This window comes from Aedes aegypti, chromosome 1, assembly GCF_002204515.2.
Source record: "Aedes aegypti strain LVP_AGWG chromosome 1, AaegL5.0 Primary Assembly, whole genome shotgun sequence".
Classification (NCBI taxonomy): Eukaryota; Metazoa; Arthropoda; class Insecta; order Diptera; family Culicidae; genus Aedes; species Aedes aegypti.
The window spans coordinates 286,075,759-286,091,556 of record NC_035107.1 but is presented as its reverse complement, the minus strand read 5'-3'; the positions used below and the strand labels follow the sequence as shown (position 1 = coordinate 286,091,556).

At 41.0% G+C, this 15,798-nt stretch overlaps 1 protein-coding gene across 10 annotated transcripts in view; it reads left to right on the top strand.

The window, feature by feature from the left end:
* Window positions 1-15,798, top strand: part of LOC5565754 (RNA-binding protein Nova-1) — a 208,418-nt gene that overhangs the window by 153,880 nt on the left and 38,740 nt on the right. The window contains exon 1 of one of the 10 annotated variants that reach the window (XM_021838083.1): window positions 2,434-2,527. The exons of the other annotated variants lie outside the window; for them this stretch is intronic. Within the exon in view, the coding sequence (XP_021693775.1) occupies window positions 2,449-2,527 (79 nt within the window). The 5' untranslated portion in view covers window positions 2,434-2,448. Of the gene's footprint in view, window positions 1-2,433; window positions 2,528-15,798 lie in introns of those variants that run through there. 10 annotated transcript variants of the gene reach the window in all.

Genomic DNA, 15,798 nt, shown 5'->3' with positions numbered 1-15,798 from the left:
CGAATCGAAATCGAATCGAAATCGAATCGAAATCGAATCGAAATCGAATCGAAATCGAATCGAAATCGAATCGAAATCGAATCGAAATCGAATCGAAATCGAATCGAAATCGAATCGAAATCGAATCGAAATCGAATCGAAATCGAATCGAAATCGAATCGAAATCGAATCGAAATCGAATCGAAATCGAATCGAAATCGAATCGAAATCGAATCGAAAAATCGAATCGAAATCGAATCGAAATCGAATCGAAATCGAATCGAAATCGGAATCGAAATCGAATCAATCGAAATCGAAATCGATCGAAATCGAATCGAAATTCGAATCGAAAATCGAATCGAAATCGAATCGAAATCGAATCGAAATCGAATCGAAATCGAATGAAATCGAATCGAAATCGAATCGAAATCGAATCGAAATCGAATCGAAATCGAATCGAAATCGAATCGAAATCGAATCAAATCGAATCGAAATCGAATCGAAATCGAATCGAAATCGAATCGAAATCGAATCGAAATCGAATCGAAATCGAATCGAAATCGAATCGAAATCGAATCGAAATCGAATCGAAATCGAATCGAAATCGAATCGAAATCGAATCGAAATCGAATCGAAATCGAATCGAAATCGAAAATCGAATCAATCGAATCGAAATTCGAAATCGAATGAAATCGAATCGAAATCGAATCGAAATCGAATCGAAATCGAATCGAAATCGAATCGAAATCGATCGAAATCGAATCGAAATCGAATCGAAATCGAATCGAAATCGAATCGAAATCGAATCGAAATCGAATCGAAATCGAATCGAAATCGAATCGAAATCGAATCGAAATCGAATCGAAATCGAATCGAAATCGAATCGAAATCGAATCGAAATCGAATCGAAATCGAATCGAAATCGAATCGAAATCGAATCGAAATCGAATCGAAATCGAATCGAATCGAATCGAAATCGAATCGAAATCGAATCGAAATCGAATCGAAATCGAATCGAAATCGAATCGAAATCGAATCGAAATCGAATCGAAATCGAATCGAAATCGAATCGAAATCGAATCGAAATCGAATCAAATGAATCGAAATCGAATCGAAATCGAATCCAAATCGAATCCAAATCGAATCCAAATCGAATCCAAATCGAATCCAAATCGAATCGAAATCGAATCGAAATCGAATCGAAATCGAATCGAAATCGAATCGAAATCGAATCGAAATCGAATCGAAATCGAATCGAAATCGAATCGAAATCGAATCGAATCGAATCGAAATCGAATCGAAATCGAATCGAAATCGAATCGAAATCGAATCGAAATCGAATCGAAATCGAATCGAAATCGAATCGAAATCGAATCGAAATCGAATCGAAATCGAATCGAAATCGAATCGAAATCGAATCGAAATCGAATCGAAATCGAATCGAAATCGAATCGAAATCGAATCGAAATCGAATCGAAATCGAATCGAAATCGAATCGAAATCGAATCGAAATCGAATCGAAATCGAATCGAAATCGAATCGAAATCGAATCGAAATCGAATCGAAATCGAATCGAAATCGAATCGAAATCGAATCGAAATCGAATCGAAATCGAATCGAAATCGAATCGAAATCGAATCGAAATCGAATCGAAATCGAATCGAAATCGAATCGAAATCGAATCGAAATCGAATCGAAATCGAATCGAAATCGAATCGAAATCGAATCGAAATCGAATCGAAATCGAATCGAAATCGAATCGAAATCGAATCGAAATCGAATCGAAATCGAATCGAAATCGAATCGAAATCGAATCGAATCGAATCGAAAATCGAATCGAAATCTAAACCAAATCCAAATCCAATCCAAATCCAAATTTGACGTTCATTAAGTCGACAAAAACGCCTTAGGGGTTCCTTTTAATACTGGGGTTGTTTCTATCTGACATTTTGGAAGGGACACGGAAAACTAAACACACTCAAAATTTGTTTAAAATGAAATTCAAAGAGATGAGACAAAATGATAAAAACCAGAAAACATTCATCGTTGTCCCGTAACGCTTATTTAAATAGGGGTTGGAAGTATGTGTCATTTGACAGATAAACAATCAAATATGATCGACACCCTGTCAGTCCATCCTAGACAAATTAGAACCAGAAAATGCTGGTTTAACATTTCCGTGTATACCTTTGCTTAGCGTTGATTCAACTTACAGTTCTCATATACAAATTATCGCCATTCGAAACTTATTCGAATAATGAACAAAACAACTGATCATAAAACTTCAATTTTACTAACAATTTCCTTCTCTCTTTTCCTCTCTTTGCAGGTAAGCTTCTATTTTTTCCCACCTCGTGACAATCCACTTGTCACCGCCGTCTCTGATGACGATGACGATGGTGACTGCGGTATGTCAAGTCAGGTTGATCCAAGCAACCACCACCACCACCACCACCGCCGCAACTCGTGATGGACATTCCGTCCGAGAGTGATTTATTTTCGTACCACTTCGAATACCTCTACCTACCATTCAGAGTCACACACAAGGGTAAAGAAAGAGCAACAATCCGTCAAAATCGCTACCGTTGGTCTTTCGCTTAAGCCGATTCGTTCGGAAATAACTTGGGGAAATTGCTTCACCGCGTTGCGTCACGCCGCAGGTGACGCAGTACTAGAATAGCCCCGTCACCTTGACAACAATCAACAATCGATCAACCTCAAAGTCCGAACCCATTCTCGCCACAAAGTGGAAATTTTAAAAATAAACAAACCTGAACATCGCTCCACTTGCCGCGCGATCGCTGCTCAACTACTCTGCTCGATCAGCTCAGCTCACAGCTGAGCCGTGCGCGTGAGTGTCGCCCCGTAGTCGCATCGAGACTAGTTTACGATGTCACGGTCATCAAGTTTGTCGATCGATTGCTGCGACCTGACCCGATCACGGCAACACCGCAGCACCGATCAGGCAGCTGATTTCGAATCCAATCGAGCTTCTGGTGGTACCAAACAAAGACGAGATATAGACATAGTAGGCGTGCTCAAAATTGGTGTCACTTCTAGTACTACACTTGGTACCCAAGTTTGACAGGTCACATCATTCTAGTACTTCTTGCACCATCACATTTTTAGGAACTACAATCGACATGAACGTCTTCATTTAGTCTTCGGTACAAACGCGCCTACTGCGTGTTTTGCACGAGCTCTGATTGACTCCGATTGGTCGCGCAGTGAAGTACTAGCACAATTCGGGGCATGTTGGTGAAGGACCACTTGTACCGCGCCGTTGCGTTCTGTTGTCAGCGAGCTCGGCCGCCAAGCGAGATTTATTTTTATTTCCTACGCGACGACGAGCACGGCTTTTGTCACCTTCTTCTACAGGCAGGCTGCTGCCTGTGAACAGCTCCTCAGTCTTTGGCTGTTGTTGTTTTTGCTTCTGCAGCTTGTTTTGTCTTTATATGTGCCGAGCCAGCAAGCACATGCAACAAGCAAAGCAATGAATGAGGCGTGATTTTCGTTGTTGAACTCTGAGCTAATTGAAATAATTAAATCGTGCCCTTGTCGGTCGGAGTCGACGCGGGGCACACTTTTCGGGGCGGATTAAGTGAATTGTTTTATTGCTGCTGTGGTGTGGTGACAGACAGTTGATTTTTGGGGCCGTTAGCGGAGGCGTTTGGGGTCATCGGGTTTGCGGGCATTCCGACTAATTGACATGGATTTGTGATGGGGCATTTGGATTAACATCTTGTTTATTTGGTCGAGCTTAAGTCGAATGAGGTGGGCAATTGGTGTGACAAACATTAATTGACAAAAGAGCAAGCGTAGTCCTACGTCAAAATACCTTATTAATTCTAATACTGCCCATAACTGCATAACAGTCACATTCGACATTTTTGACAAATTGGAATTAATACCGGGGAGAGTCATCAAATGATAAATACTTTCGATCAACTTACTGAAATTTGTGAGTTTGTTCAAGAAAATTCGAAAAAAATACCAAGTTGTTTTGTCACATTGATAATTATAATTGCATAACAGTCACATTGAGATTATAAATGAGCCTCGTACTGCAATAGCAATGAAATTTCTATCAGAATTATTTTCTGACTATTCACCTACTATGCGATATGAGTTGTACAAAATATCAGCCTCAAATAAGTACTTTTGAGTTCCTGGTAATTTTTAGAAATTTTAGTTTCCTCTCATACTGCCATAAAATGCACACTTGGTGTTCTATTTACTCAATGCCTACTTTTGTCGAATGTTACAAATATGCAGTTATGGGCAGAATAGTTATTCCATTTTTTCCTTAGAAATAAATCTCTTATGCGTAGTTTAAATCATTCTCAAGCACCAGGAAGGTGTCAAAATAATAAGAAAAATTACATTTCCAATCGCAAAAATTATGCTTCTTATTTGACGTAGGTCTACGCCTTTTTATTTCCTATACGTTTCACAATCTCACTGATTCTAATTTGCTTATGCCTAATGCTTGGTTCAGCTGTGAAAAGATTCAAAGATAAAATTTAAAGGATACAGATTTTTGCAAATTGTGAAGGTCCAAGGGCAACTTCACCGTTGGTCCAAATCATTCATTTGGTTCAAATTTTTGGATTAAGTCAAAAATTGGAGTTCAAACAGATGATATGAATCTTATTCCAAATTTTTCTTACCAGTTTTTCATAATTTATTATACCAGACTTTTGGTGTATTTTTGGAACTACAATACTGTCTGGTCAATTTTTGATCGGATTTGGAACAAGATTTACACTGATCCAAACCCGTTTTGACAAGTGTTTCTATTTATCCGTTCAGATTTCAGAAGGAAGCACATACGTGTGGTCACTGACGCTCGCCAATCATGAAAGTGAATCGGCGAGTGTCAGTTCCCTCAGTACGTACTGTCACTATGAAGTGCAAGGATTCTTCTAGGCAATTCTCAAGGAAAGCATCCCAAAATTCTTCTGGATTCTACTCCGGGAATTTTTCCAATGATTCCACCAGCTTTCGTTCAGAATTTCCTTGTCTTCTTTCAGGGGATTTTAAGGAGATTCCTGCAGGAACTCCTCCAGAAGGGTGTCATTTTAAGCATTTTTTCCCGCTCAAATAACGGCTGTATTATATTTAAACTTTAATTTAAAATTTGGGTCCATAAATGAACCTTAACACTTTTAATCATGTTTGACGTTCGCTTAGTTGACAAACATACCACAGGGGTTTCAGTTTTAACACTAGGATTGTTCCTATCTGACATTTCGGAAAGGACAGGGAAAACGAAATACACCATAAAATTGAGTTTAACCAAAGACACATTAAAGACCTCCATGTCCCTTGCAGTTGCCCAAAATTTTATGGCTCATAAGGTAATCTAGAATGCCGTCAAAAGTGTACTGCGATCTGTCAAACTTGGGTACCTTTTGCACTACCGAGGGACCAAATGCAGTACTAGAAGTGGTACCCAATCTGAGCGCGAGTCGGACGGACCTGGTTTAACCTTCCAGTCGTCGCTCGGTTTGCCACTGTCAGAACAGCCCCGCTGCTGTTGTTAACGAAAAGCGAGCTTTTTAACAGTGTTGTACAAAATACAACAGCGCGAAATGTTAAGCCAAGGGTTGTGACAAAATCTAAAAAAAAACATAAAAAATGTTTTTCGGACTTCAATATTCGGATTTAAACGAAAAACATTAAACAATTGAGTAAACATGTGTTTTTATCCTAAACTTAAGCGTTTGGCACTAAAATTGGGACCAGGCTTTAGAACGCTGAGAATCCGCCTATATCCGGAATCAGAAATTTCGGAGTTTTTTTTTCCAATAAATCTTCCGGTGATTTTACCCAAGAACTCCTCTCGGGATTTTCTACAGGAAATCCTGCGAAGTTCCTCTAAAAATTCCTCCAAAGTTCCTCAGAATTTTTGCCGGAATTTTCTATGGAGCTCTACCGGGAATTCCTTCGGAGTTCCTTCAAGAGTTCTACCGTAGTTACTACGAGAATTTCTTCGTATTTCCTCCATGGATTCTCCAGGAATTATTTGAGAGTTCTTCCTGAAATTCACGGTTTTCCTCCAGAAATTCCTCAGAGCTACTCCAGGAGTTCCTCTAAAGTTCCCCCGGGATTTTCTCCATAGTTCCTTCAGGAAATTCTCTGAAGTTTCTCTAGAAATTATTCTAGAAATTATTATTATTCTCTCGGATTTCCTCCATAGTTTCGCCTTGTTTTTTTTTCCGAGTTTCACCAAGAATCTTTCAGAGTTCCTCTAGTAATTCCTCGGAAGTCCTTCTGGAGTGACTTCAGAAAATTCTTTACATTTCCTCCGGAAATTTCTCCAGAGTTGCTCAAGAAGTTTCTTAAGAGTTTCTCCGGGAATCCCCCCAGAGTTCCTCTTGTAATTCATCTGAAGTTCCTCCAGGAACTTTTCTTTTGAGTATTTCCTCCTGCAATTCTTCTGTATTTCATCCGGCAAACACATCCGGAGTATCTTTGGGAACGTTACCGGAGTTCCTCCGGAAATTGCTTCAAACTTTTTCTGGAAATTCCTTCAAAGTTCTTTCGAGAATTCTATCGCACTTACTACGGAAATTCTACGGATTTCCTCTATGGATTCTCCAGGAATTTTTCGATAATTCTTCCTAAAATTCCTCGGTTTTCCTCCAGAAATTCCTCGGAGCTCCTCCAGGATTATCCCCAGAGTTCCCCGGGATTTCCTCCATAGTTCCTTCAGAAATTTCTCTGTAGTTTCTCTAAAAATTATTCCGCAGTTGTTTCAGCAATTCTCTCGGAGTTCCTGCAGGAATTCCTTCTGAGTTCCTCTAGTAATTCGTCGGAAATCCTTCTGGAGTGACTTCGGAAAATTCTTCACATTTCCTACGGAAATTCTTCTAGAGTTTCTCAGGAAATTTATTAAGAGTTTCTCCGGAAGTTCCTCCAGGTATTCTTCCAGAGTTCCTCGTGTAATTCCTCCGGAGTTCCTCCTAAAACTATTTTTGAGTTCTTCCAGAAATTCTTCTGCATTTCCTCCGATAATTCCTCTGTACTTCATCCAGCAAACGCATCCGGAGTTTCTTAAGGAGCCCAACCGGAGTTCCTACAGGAATTTCCTAGTAGTTTCTCTGGGATTTTGTCCAGCCGTCCGGGAATCCCTTCAAACTTTTTCTGATAATTCTTTCAGAGCTCCTCCGGGAATTCCTTCAGAGCTTCACCAGTAATATCTCCTGAGTTGCTTCATGCGAAGTTTTTTCGGCAATTCTTCTGGATTTGATCCAGCATTTCTCCAAAAGTTATTCCAGGAAATCCTTTGGAGATCCTCTAGAGTTCCTCGGAAAGTTCCTTCAGGAATTCTCCAGGAGCTTCTCCAGGAATCCTTCAAAGTTCCTCTAATAATTCCTTCTGGAGAGTGACTTCGAAAAATTCTCCACACTTCCTACGGAAATTCCTTCAGAGTTCCTCAGAAAATTTCTCAAGAGTTTCTCCGGGAATTCCTCCGAGATTCCTCCAGAGTTCCTCATGTTTTTTTTAGTTCTTCCAGAATTTCTTCCGGATTTCCTCCTGCAATTCCTCTGTATTTCATCCGGCAAACGCATCCGCAGTTTCTCTTGGAACGTCACCGGAGTTCCATCAGGAATTGCTCCGTGAATTCCTTCAAACTTTTGCTGGAAATTCCTTCAGAGTTCCTACGGGAATTCCTTCAAAGCTTCACCGGTAATTACTCCTGAGTTGCTCCAGAAATTCAGTCGGAGTTTTTTCAGCAACTCTTCTGGATTTTATCCAGCATTTCTCCAAAACTTAATCCAGGAATTCCTGTGGATATCCATCAGGAATTTCTCCAGAGTTCTTCGAGACTTCCTCCATAGTCCCTTCAGGAATTTCTCAGGAGTTTCTTGAAAAATCATTCCGCAGTTCCTCCAGCAAATCCTTCGGATTTCCTCCAAAAATTCCTTTAGAGATCATCCAAAATTTCTTAAGAGTTTCACATGGAATTTCTTCGGGGATCCTCCGGGAATTCCTTTGGAGCTTCACCGGTGATTTCTCCTGAATTGCTCCAGAATTTTTTTTCGGGGTTTTTAAGCAATTCTCCTAGTTTTTTTTTCAGCATTTCTTCAAAAGTTACTCCAGGAATTCCTTTGGAGATCCTCCAAAATTCCTCGGAACTTCCTCTATGACTCCTTCAGGAAAGTCTCCAGAGTTTCTCCGCATTTTTCCGCAGTTCGTCCAGCAATTGTTTCGGAGCTCCTCCAGAAATTCTTTTGCAAATCCTCCAAAACCTTCCTCAGGGTTTCTCATGGAATTTCTTCGGAGTTCCTCCGGGAATTCCTTTGGAGCTCCACCGAAAATTCCTTGTGTTTTTTGCCATAGTTCATACAGTAATTTCTCGAAAATTCTCCAGAGTTCCACTAGGATTTTTTTCCGGAGTTAATTCGAGAATTAAGTTCCTCCGAGAAGTCCTCCAGAGTTCCTCTAGGAATTTCGCAAGAGTTTCTCTTAGAACTCCTCTGGAGTTCCTCTAGGAATTTCTTTCTTCCAGAAATTCTTCCGGAGTTCCTGCAGCAATCCCTCTGGATTTGATTCAGAAATTCCACAGTGGTTCCTTTGTAGCTCAACCAGGAATTCCTTCGTATTTCCTATAAGTTTATCCAGGAATTTATCTGGAGTTCCTCAAGCAATCACCATGGAATTCCTACAGGAACTGAATCCACCGCAGTTCCTCTAGCATTTTTCCAAACATCCTCCAGAAACTTTTTTCATAATTCCTCCGGGAATTACTCAACCGATAGTTCCTCCAGGAATTCTTCCGAGGTTCCTCCAGGAACTCCTCCGCAGTTTCTCTGAGAATTCCTGAGACTTTTTCTGGGAAATCTTCCGGAGTTCCACTAGGATTTCTTCCGGAGTTCCTCCGAGAATTCTTCCAGAGTTCCTCCGAGAATTTCTCAAGAGCTACTCCTGGAATTCCTCCGGAGTTCATTCATAGTTCCTTCTGGAATCCCTCTGGAGTTCCTCTAGGAATTTCTTTCTTAAAGAAATTCTTTCGTAGTTCCTCCAGCAATTCCTCAGTAGTTCCATTGGAGCTCCACCGGGTATTCCTCCGAATTCGCTGGAGTTACTCAACCAATTAGCACACCTCCGGAGCTCCTGCACCGAATCCACCGGAGTTCCTCTAGGATTTTTCCACACATCCTCCAGAAATTTCTGTCATAGTTCCTCCGGGAATTGCTTTGGATCTCAACCGGTTGTTCCTCCAGGAACTCTTCTGGGGTTCCTCCAGGAATCCCTCAGGAGTTTCTCTGTGAATTCCTTCAGACTTCCTCTGGGAAATACTCCAGCGTTCGCCGGGGAAGTCATCCAGAGTTGATCTGGGAATTCCTCCAGGAATTTCTTAGGAATCCCTCTATTCATCCGGGAATTCCTCAAGAGCTCCAGAGGAAATTTTTCCTTCCGAAACTCCTCCGGTGTTTTTCCCGGATTTCCTTCAGGATTTCCGCCGTAATTCCTTCATGAAATTCCCCGCGAGTTGCTCCAACAATCCCACAGGCAGTTCTACCAGGAATCCCAGCAGGCGTTCTTCTAGGAATCTCCCCGGAAGTTCCTTCAAAATTCCTTCAGGAGTTCCTCCATAAATTCCTTTAAAAGTTGCTCCAAGAATTTCTGACAATTCCGACCGAAAGTTCTTTCAAAATTCCTTCAGGAGTTCCTACATAAATCCTTTTAGGAGTTCCTCCAATAATTTTCGAAAATTCTATAGGATTCTGTCGAAATCTTCGACAGGTTTCTGTCAGAATACTCGGAATGCTGTCGGAATCCTCGACAGTATTCTGTCGCAATCCTCGACAGGATTCTTTCGAAATCCCCGACATGATTCTATCAGAATCCTCGACAAGATTCTGTCGGAATCCTCGACATGGTTCTGTCGGAATCCTCGACAAGATTATGTCGGAATCCTCGACAGGATTCTGTCGGAATCCTTAGCAGGATTCTGTCAGAATCCTCGACAGGATTCTGTCGGAATCCTCGACAGGATTCTGTCGGAATCCTCAACAGGATTCTGTCGGAATCCTCGACAGGATTCTGTCGGAATCCTCGACAGGATTCTGTCGGAATCCTCGACAGGATTCTGTCGGAATCCTCGACAGGATTCTGTCGGAATCCTCGACAGGATTCTGTCGGAATCCTCAACAGGATTCTGTCGGAATCCCCGACATGATTCTATCAGAATCCTCGACAAGATTCTGTCGGAATCCTCGACATGGTTCTGTCGGAATCCTCGACAAGATTATGTCGGAATCCTCGACAGGATTACGTCGGAATCCTCGACAGGATTCTGTCGGAATCCTTAGCAGGATTCTGTCAGAATCCTTGACAGGATTCTGTCGGAATCCTCGACAAGATTCTGTCGGAATCCTCGAAAGGATTCTGTCGGAATCCTCGACAGGATTCTGTCGGAATCCTCGACAGGATTCTGTCGGAATCTTCGACAGGATTCTGTCGGAATCCTCGATAGGATTCTGTCTGAATTCTCGACAAGATTTTGTCGGATTTCTCGACAGAATTATGTCTGAATTCTCGACAATTCTTTCGGAATCGTCGACAGGATTCTGTCGGAATCAGAATTCTGTCTGACCCTTCAATAGGATTCTGTCAGAATCCTCGACAGGATTCTGTAGGAATTCTCAACAGGATCCTGTCGAAATCCTCGACAAGATTATTTCGGAATCCTGGACAGAATTCCTTGACAGGATTTTGTCGGAGTCCTCAACAGGATTCTGTCGGAATCCCCGACAGGGTTCTATTCGAATGCTCGGCAGGATTCTTTCAAAATTCTTGACAGCAATCTTTCGCAATTCTCGACAGGATACTGCCGGAATCCTCGTAAGAATTCCGTTAGAACCTTCAATAATCTGTAATTCTGAATAAGATTTTGTCGAAATGTTTGTTAAGATTCTGTCGGAGTACGTGATAGAACTTTGTCAAAGTCCTCTATGGGAACTCTTGAATTGATTCTGCAGAATTTTGTCAGAATTCTCGGCTGCTTGTCGGAGTACTGCTAATACTGAGTAGTCGAAACTCAGAATTACCCACAATAACGTTAAAATAATTTTGTCGGAATTCGAAGTCATATTCTCTTGAAATCCATTCTCTATGAAATACTCTTCACTAAAAAAACGAAATAAAAACACCTCCCTTTATTGAAAATTCAAAACTTCCGCATTGTGGCAATCAACGCCCGCTATAATAAAAACGGATCTGAGAAAAACAGTAACAAAAAACTTCCAAATCTGTGTAAACCGTTCCAAGCGAGTGCACTTCCTAGAATCTATATAACCCTTTCGTTTGCCATTCAATATCAATGCTCTGGATGGGTAAAATGAACCAAGAGTAATCCACCTAGCGATGGAACAGACATAAATTTTTGTTTAAATCTAGTTGATGTATTTCAGTAACAAAAAAACAAGATTTTTTGTAAAATATCGACTGAACACTACTATGAAAAGCGCTTCGTTAACCTTTTGATGGTGTATTTCAGGACTAACATGTGAAAAGGGCGAAAGCACGCTCGTAAACTTTTGTTTTTAGATAAATAGACCGACTTATTGGTTTGTCAAAATTAATTTAAAGCCTAGACAACTAGAAATTACAACTTTTCGACTAACATCAACCTGAACGGACAGTAAAAGTTGAAAATTCGCACAACGAAGCGGAACCACGCGGAAAGGTTATCACCACTCTCTCTCTAGGGAAACTAGCTGCGGTGAGGGCACGTGGTCCCCGGAAACGTGTGTGGGCGGACACAGAGCTTTCGTTCGGCTGTTTCTGCCATCACGATTTTTGCCGCCTTTTACCTCCTACTATACACAGTTGAATTGAAAATGGGAAACATTGTATGGGGAGCGAGCCCAAATCCAGGCTTCAGGGCACTACCATCAGCCAGGACCTACCCGCATACAGCAATGGGTGGAAAAGGTTTGGCCACAGACAAACCGACGTAATAGTGACGAAATTATCTACTACAACAAACATTTTCAATTTTCTAACGTTTAATTCTGAGAAAATTGAGAGTATTTCTCCGTTATCGCTCTCTGTAGTAATTATGATCCGCTACACATCATGAGAGTCGGTTTATCGTCCACTGCTACAGCTCTGATTCATTTGGCATTTCTTGGCTTGCTTACATCGTTAAATTGAGAACGAAATTTGTAATGCCTGCTTATGTTTCCTTCGTGTTTGATGTTTCACACTAGCGCCATCAGCAGGCATTGTTACACATGGGCGATGCATTTGAAAGTAAATCGTTCCAAGTGTTACGCCCATTTGTCTGTGGTATCGAAAAAACAGAGTATTCACTCGGCCCATAGAGCATCGCCGTTCGTTCGCTATATAGAAAGAGTAATAGGGCACTATGTGTGTCACAACCAGAACGGAAAATATGGTCAAATTTCCGGATGGTGGCGGTCGGCTACTGTTTGGGCGATAGGAATAAATGTAGGGCTTGCCACTATCGATTTGGCACCGTTCCAAGTTTTTTTTTTTTGCTCGGATGTTTGCCAGTTTTGATTGTGTTGTTGTTTTCTGGGTTTAAGCGCGTAAACAAAAAGGGCCTGGAACTAGTCCTGTTGGCACCGGACACGCGAGAAAAACATTAGCTATTGATAAAAACCAAGGAAAATCGCTCACAGGAAGATCCGCAAGCGACGGTGTCGTCCTCTGGATTATGCGCCTCAGGTTATGCAATGCAATCCCGGTCTTTACATTGATTACACTGGGCAAGGAGATCACACCGGCAAGAAATGGCAATTATGATTTTGAGGATTAGCAACTGAAGAAATAAGCGTTCCGAGAAGGTTGAAATCTAATTAAAAGTTTCGTTGCGATTGCTGTCCGGAGGTTTGTTTATTCCTTCACGTGGGCAGAACTGTACAAAAGCCAAAGTACAAACAAGGTAATTTGACAAGTTTTTCGCGCTACCATTGCATAAATTTCGAAGGTCGTCGTCAGTCGAAGCCGAACATCGTGGATGAAAACTTGAAATTATAAATAGCGAAGCTTATTATCGACCAACTTTTTCGAGAGAATTGTGTCATGAAACTTGAACCAATGAACACATGGGAATCTTTTTATAGAACATAACTACATTATCGTCAAACGCGATGACGGTTGGCAGCGATTCGGGAGGTCACTCTACGTTTGCGGTCATGCAATTTAAATCTGTCATGAATTGGAATGCATTTGAACTTATGGGATTCTGCAGAGAAATCCTATCAAGCATTTTGATAGAATTCCACCGAAGATTGCGACTGAATCCTGTTCAAGTTTCCGACAAAATCTTTCGAATAATTGCGACATAATTTGATCATTGATTTAGAAACCTGATTGCTACGAATCTTGTCACAGATTGCGACAGAATCATGTCGAGAATAAACACAAGCATAAACATTGATGACCGTTCAATTCGTAGTTGCCACTCCATGATTGACCAGAATAATCTAAATTGCATAAAGAACCAACAGATTTAACTGGGAGTAGCTTTCCATCTTCAATGTACACTTCCGAGAAATCCGAACATTATAAAGTCAAAAACAGCACCGGCCACGTCCTTACTGTCATCGGGAAGTGTTACATCCATTGTTACTAGAGACCGAGATCACCTCTGCGTCTCCATGGTTGTCACAGGAAGGAATTTGTTAGTGGGGAGGGTTAAAAAGCTACATGATCAGAAATCACCTTAGTAAGTGATGCGATCCATGCAGCCTTAGTTCAAATAATCACCTATAAGTCACTAAAGATAACCTGTGCCTTTAGTAAGTCTACACTTTATGTGTCGAAAAGTTTAAAAAAACTGTAATGACAAAAATTAGGTTTAAAACAAGGTATGTGTTTTGCAATGCTATTTAAACATTAACAATAGTTTTTGTCGACACAAATAGTGACAAACCATTTTGTTGAATAAATGCATAAAAGTGATTGCTCTATCGTTGTCATTAAAATATGTTTCAAAATATAATATACATTTAAAGGAAAAACAAGGAACGAGCTCACCAAATTGATCATTCAACCTTGATTAAGCAGCCATGAGCTACTTCGTCAACATGCTTGATGTACACACAAAAAAAATCTCCGGCGGCGCGAAAACCGAACTTCTTTGCTTCGGCCTTCAAAGAGTACTGCCCAGCAAATGAAAACAAAAGTCAATTCGGCGTCGCGAAAACCGAACTCGCTTGCTTGGACTTTCAAAGAGCACTCTGCGACGAAATAATGTCGAGAATTGTGAATAAATCCCATTAAAGATTCTGACAAAACAGTTTGATAAATAAATTTGGCATAGCTTTTTTAAAGAATGTAATTAAATCATGTAAACGATTTTGTAAAAAAAACACATGTACGTTAATGCTTCCAGTGAATGACTGTCCTTTGAAGCACGCACCACACTAGACAACGGACTAGCATTCAACGACCAGTGGCACAGTCGGAAAACGTTCCTGATGAAAAGTTATCCGGAGTGAAGCGGGAATCGATGCGGCTATGCTGCCGTTCTACGCATATTTGTTCCGCGGTCCATAAAGTTTACATAGTACATGGGACAAGTAAGCGTAGGAAGGCCACCAACCGCACGGCCACGACAGAAATCTATAGAGGATTCCGGAAGAATCCTGTCGTGGAGTCGATGATTTTGTCTTTATTCAAAAGGATTTTCAGCCGAACGCTCGTTCACCTCTTCAAATGCTTATATTGTTAACTTATTACTATTAATATCAATTTGATTTTTGTGTACAAATCGGTTTTCTTTAAGAATGCTATCAATTTTGTTTTTTTCAACTTCAAAGTTTTGCATAATGTGCTGGTTTGTAGATTTATATTAGTCCTATCTAATTCTAGTTTCGTACAGTTTACAAGTAATAGTAACTGCAGGCACATGCCAGAAATTTTGGCCTGCAGGTGTTTAATATGTAGTGTGGATGTGTTATTCGAGTATGGCCGACTGATTCGTGGAAGAATTTGTTTGTCCCTGCGCAATTTTTCCACTTTCCTAGCTCTTCCTTTATTTTTCGAAGAAAAATATCACGATTGGTGAACTATTGGTGCTGCAACGATCTGTAGACACATTGTTGAAAACTTCGTCGTGCGTAGAGTCCTGGAATGCTAAGGTTCCACATTCTAGAGTATCTCCCTTGGTCTGCCTACTCGTTGCCTTCGAGACCACATTTGGGGTTATTCTACGACTGGCGTGAGGTGAGAATTGTCGTTCTCGTATAGCGAGGTGACAATTCTCGACTCGAGTGAAGTCACTCGCCGTATAAATCAAATGGAGAGTCACTTCACTCGAGTCGAGTATTGTCTCCTCGCAATACTAGACCGACAATTCTCACCTCACCCACTCGTAGAATCAGCCAAAATGACCAGGTATCCAGCAGAGAGTGGTATTGGATGAGATTGCAGCCTCAATTTCTTGAATGATGGAATGTTTCTCTTATGGGTTCTCTAATACTGAAAGAACACAGGCTACTGAGTCGGTGAGGCTTGGGCTACCGGATCATTTATTAGATTGATAGCAAAACGAATTGCTGCAGCCTCAGAAGAAAACACGGAGAACTCGTCTTGAGCCCTTCTTGTTAAGCTCAAGTTATCGCTGTATACGCCAATACGTACTTTCCCTCTAGCTCTACATCCGCCCGTATTTTTTTTTTTGTGGCTGGTGTACTTAGTTCTCAGCAATGCCTATACTCTAGCAGCTGAATCTCCTGCTCGTATAGTCCGATCCACTGATCAGTTGTTGAGGCTGATGATTCTATTTTCTGTCTCCAATCCGCTGGACTTCTGCTATCGGTGGGAAACTTA